At 45.3% G+C, this 4150-nt stretch overlaps 1 protein-coding gene and 1 non-coding gene across 2 annotated transcripts in view; both read right to left on the bottom strand.

Annotated features, from left to right (window-relative positions):
* FAM217B (family with sequence similarity 217 member B) overlaps positions 1 to 4144 on the bottom strand; it is a 7713-nt gene extending 3569 nt beyond the window's left edge. The window contains exons 1-4 of the mRNA XM_015596917.2: positions 3296 to 4144; positions 2063 to 2174; positions 1875 to 1960; positions 5 to 520 (exon numbers count right to left, since the gene is read on the bottom strand). Of these exons, the coding sequence (XP_015452403.1) occupies positions 5 to 520; positions 1875 to 1960; positions 2063 to 2174; positions 3296 to 3414 (833 nt within the window). The 5' untranslated portion in view covers positions 3415 to 4144. The remainder of the gene's footprint in view (positions 1 to 4; positions 521 to 1874; positions 1961 to 2062; positions 2175 to 3295) is intronic.
* LOC112471356 lies at positions 2509 to 2619 on the bottom strand. Its single transcript, XR_003043258.1, has one exon. It is a non-coding gene; the product is annotated as a U6 spliceosomal RNA (small nuclear RNA).
* Positions 4145 to 4150: the final 6 nt, after the last annotated feature.

The raw sequence follows: 4150 nt of genomic DNA, 5'->3' as shown, positions 1-4150 counted from the left end.
CGGCACGGCCCCCGGCCGCTGCTCCGAGTGCAGCAGCAACGCCATGTCCCGCAGGTCCCAGGAGCTGAACGGCGCGGGGAGGAAGTCGGGGTAGGACGCCTCGGGCCTCGCGTGGCCCCGGCTCGGCGGCACGTCGAAGTGAACCGGGTCGATTTCTTCCGCTCGGAGCCGGAGGTCGGGAGGGCTGAGCGGGGAAGGGGACATGGGGACGCGTTCGGAGTCGGAGAGATCGCTGGCGCTGTCCTCGTCGGCGTCGTCTTTAATAATCCTCAGGGACTGAAAGGCGAGGAACAACCTGTTCCCCGAGGCCCCCTGACACCTGGGACCCAGGGGACTCCTCTCGGCCGCTCCTTCTGGGGCCATGTGTCCTTCACGTTCGCCCCCCGCAGGCTGGGGGACACCTGTGAGGCTGCTTGTCGGCTGGGGAGAAACGTGCAGTTCTTGGGGTTTACTCTGTCTTTTTCCCGAAGAATTCTTCAAACGTTGCGCGTTATTCCAAGACGGACCAGCAATCATGCCGCTGTGAGAAATAAAACTGCGAGTCTTAGAACCAACGACAAAAACGGGTCCGTTTGCGGTTAAACAAAAAGACAAAAAATAACCCCGCACGTTTGTTATTCCTAGGCATTAGATGTGTAAAGCCTCCAAACTCTTTACAGAGCAAGTAGATCGAAGGACGACTTCCAGAACCATCTTCCACGTAATGCTCTAAGAAACATTTTGTAATGCATGGATTCTATTTTATATCAAATATTAGCACTTAATAAAATCATCGACATTTCTTAAAGTGCCTGTGTTATAATTTTAGGCCTATCGTGTGTACTTTGATAAACATTAGCTGGGAAAGAAACGGCCAGAGAACTCTCCATCTGCTCTGCTGACAAGAACCATGTTGAAAGGCATTGGTGAGTAAAACCTGCAGCTTTCTTTTAGATGCCTGTTTTAAATTAAATGTAAACAAGATGTAAAATGCAAGTTTTACAAAACTTAAATCGCTAATTCGTGGTGTGAGCCGACTAACATCTCGAAATGAAAAAGTGTAGTGTGTACAACCTCTGCCTTCAACCAGAAGCTCATTAAAGTGTGTTCAGATAGGAAACACACTCAGGACACTGTGTTCCAAAGGAGAGACTCATAGGGTGCCTTTTAACCGTGGGAGAGAAAAAACGGTTAATCTGGAGAATGGTGGGTAACCGGAAATGCCAAAAACCGTGTGCATATAGCACCTGATTTATCTTGCGGCAGGATCTCATATCTGAGTTGAAAATATTTTCTTTTTGATTTATTTGCCAAGGACATAGCATGTTACTAAGATTATAATACTTCTCAGTAATGTAAATCAGATGGGGTAAAAGAAATGGGTGGGAAATATGCTTTTTGGAAACCTTGGAGGTTCATCGGTCCAGAGGTTTCTGCCACACTAAGTAATTATTTGAAAATGTGTTACCTCTTAATTCATAAATATGGAGGATATTAAATCATTGCCAATAGCATAACGTGATCAATAAATATTGAATAAATGAAGAAATGGATGACGGAATTGTCGTTATTTAGAATTCATAACTTTTGTTCACTTCTAGTGTGCATCCATAGAAATTATCATCAGTATCCTTTTTATATAAAAGGAAACTAATAAAAAAATGAGTAAGGGGCTTACCCAAAATTATAGATTCTGCTAATAGTGTCAGAATTATGACCTCTGGGACTTTTACCAACTAGCACTGTTTAAAATCACTTGCCCACTCATTTCTGCTAGGTAAAAAATAGTGTGAATTTGTTATTCACAGACATTATATTTTTCCAACCACACAGATTCAATGTGGAGAACTGAGAAGACACAATTTTACAAGACAATGAAATTATATGAAAACTACCTGCTTTTCTGATGAGATTCATTCACCCTATTCCCCGTCTTGAAAAACTCACATGGCTGATCATCATCTATGGTTTGATGGACTGTCTAAAAAACAGACATGCAGTCATCAATACCGTGAACACACACAAGAAACAAACTAACGAAACAGCACATTCAACTAAGATTCTCCTTCAAAGTTTACATCACCTTTTCTGTAGTGCTTGAAATATTCTTGCTCAATCTGTTGGAAGATGATGACAGTTGGGGAAGTGACTTCTTTATTCCTCTTATATTTGGAAAGGACTTCTCACCACCGGAACTAGAAGCAACAGAACTGTCAGTAAGTATTTTTTTTAATTCATTTCTTAAGTATAGCTGACATACAATATTATATTAGCTTCAGGTGTACCACGTAGCGATTAGACTTTTATAAACCTTACGAAGCGATCACCACGGTAAGTCCAGTAGCCATCTGTCACCTACACAGTCATTACAATACTGCTGACTGAATTCCCTATGCTGTACTTTACATCCCCGCAACTAATTTTATAACTGGCGATTTGTACGTCTTCGTCCCCTTCACCTCTTTCACCCATCCTCCCTCTCCATCTGGCAACCATCAGTTTGTTTTCTGTATCTATGAGTTTGTTTCTAAAAATACGAAATGCTCCACACATTTGCAAATTCGTCTGTGATTCGTGCCCAGGACCATGCTAATCTTCTCTGTATGGGTCCAATTTCAGTATATGTGGTGCCAACACCAGCACTGTGAGTATCGATTGCTATATCCAATACTGGGCTCGCTTTCCCTTGTTTGTTTTTAAATATTTGCATAGTATTAAAATATTGGTGGGATGGGAGATACTGCCTTATTTTAGTTAAAATTTTTTGCTTGTTTGTTTTTCATAGTGGACATTAGATGCAAGACCGCACTAGAATAAATGCTGCAGATGGATTCACACGCCACCCACACACACACACACAATCTCCTTGGAAACACCATGAAGAAATGAGTGAGGCTAATTAAGGTCAGGTGCTCCATTAGGAAAGCTTTCAGTTCTCCTGACTTCACTATCACATCAATCCATTAAAAGATTATCAGTATATTAGCACATATATCATCTTGTCTCTTTGTGACATTTTGTTGACTCTATGCTGCTATACCCTCTTGCCTTGAGTGGCCCACTAAAAGTGCCAGATTCCAAAGTGAGCGCTTCTTTCTTGGGTCATAGCCCCTGCCTCTACAAAATGAGAGGAGGGATTATAGATATTTATTTTCTGAAACTTAGCTGTATTACTTTTCACAGTAAGCGTGCATGCCTTTTTGGTCGGTTTACATGTGACGGTAATAAAAATCCCATATGGGCTCTCACAGTAAATGAATCACACTGCAACCCGCTGGCTGACTCATTTTAGATACAGAGAATGCTCTTTACTAACCCTCTTTCATTAGTTTGTTTTTCTTTCTGCTCTGTCCGTCTGGACAGAAAAAAGGAACCCTCTAGAATGCTTGGCCCCAACTGCTCCCTAGAAAGTGAATTTCCATCTTTTCGCTTCATTTCACCATAGGCTCCGGCATTTCCTGAGCAAAGTTACTGAGTGAAACGAGACGGGCATGCCAGTAGGGCCCTGAGGATGCAGGAAACCAGCGCCGCTGTCCCTGATGGTCCCGGCGTGCACCGCAATAGGGCTAAAAGTCTGAGATTCGAGCTACAAAAATGCTTCCCAAGCGCCAGAGGCGGATTGAGGGCAGCTGCATATGCATAATTCATCACAGGGTATCAACTCTTGTTCCCACATCTTCCTCTCTGGCGTGGCGTCAAGGGACTGACAGATGCAGCACCGCCCCTCCCCAAACCCCAGGAATTGGCTGGCAGTCCTGGGCCGCAAAGCATTGTGGGCAATGTGGACCAGACGCTTCTCCAGACGCAGCGCAGCTCCCCGGGTCCGGCCGAGGGTCCAACTTGCAATGCATAGGTCCAGAGAGCCGGCCAACCTAGAGGCTTAAAATGAGCCTGGGGATCAACTGTTGCAAAGGCCAGTTTTTGCACCCCCCACCTCCCCAGCTGCCCGCAGTAGCCCAGAAATCCAAGGACCCGCAGCATGCATTTTCCTGGTCCTCCATTTGTGCAGACGCAGATCTACGATCGATAGGCGCAGGGCCTGGCAGACGCAGACAGAAATTGATCAGACCTGTTTCGCGATCGCGGAGGACACGTGACGAGGCCGCCGGCCTTCCTAACCCGCGCCGGGGCTGGGAGGCCGGACTGCGGCGCGCTGCGGCAGGGGCGCGGG

The sequence above is a fragment of the Pteropus alecto genome, unplaced genomic scaffold (genome assembly GCF_000325575.1).
Source record: "Pteropus alecto unplaced genomic scaffold, ASM32557v1 scaffold45, whole genome shotgun sequence".
NCBI lineage: Eukaryota > Metazoa > Chordata > Mammalia > Chiroptera > Pteropodidae > Pteropus > Pteropus alecto.
Note: the sequence above shows the minus strand (reverse complement) of the source record. Positions and strands in the feature narration are given on the sequence as shown.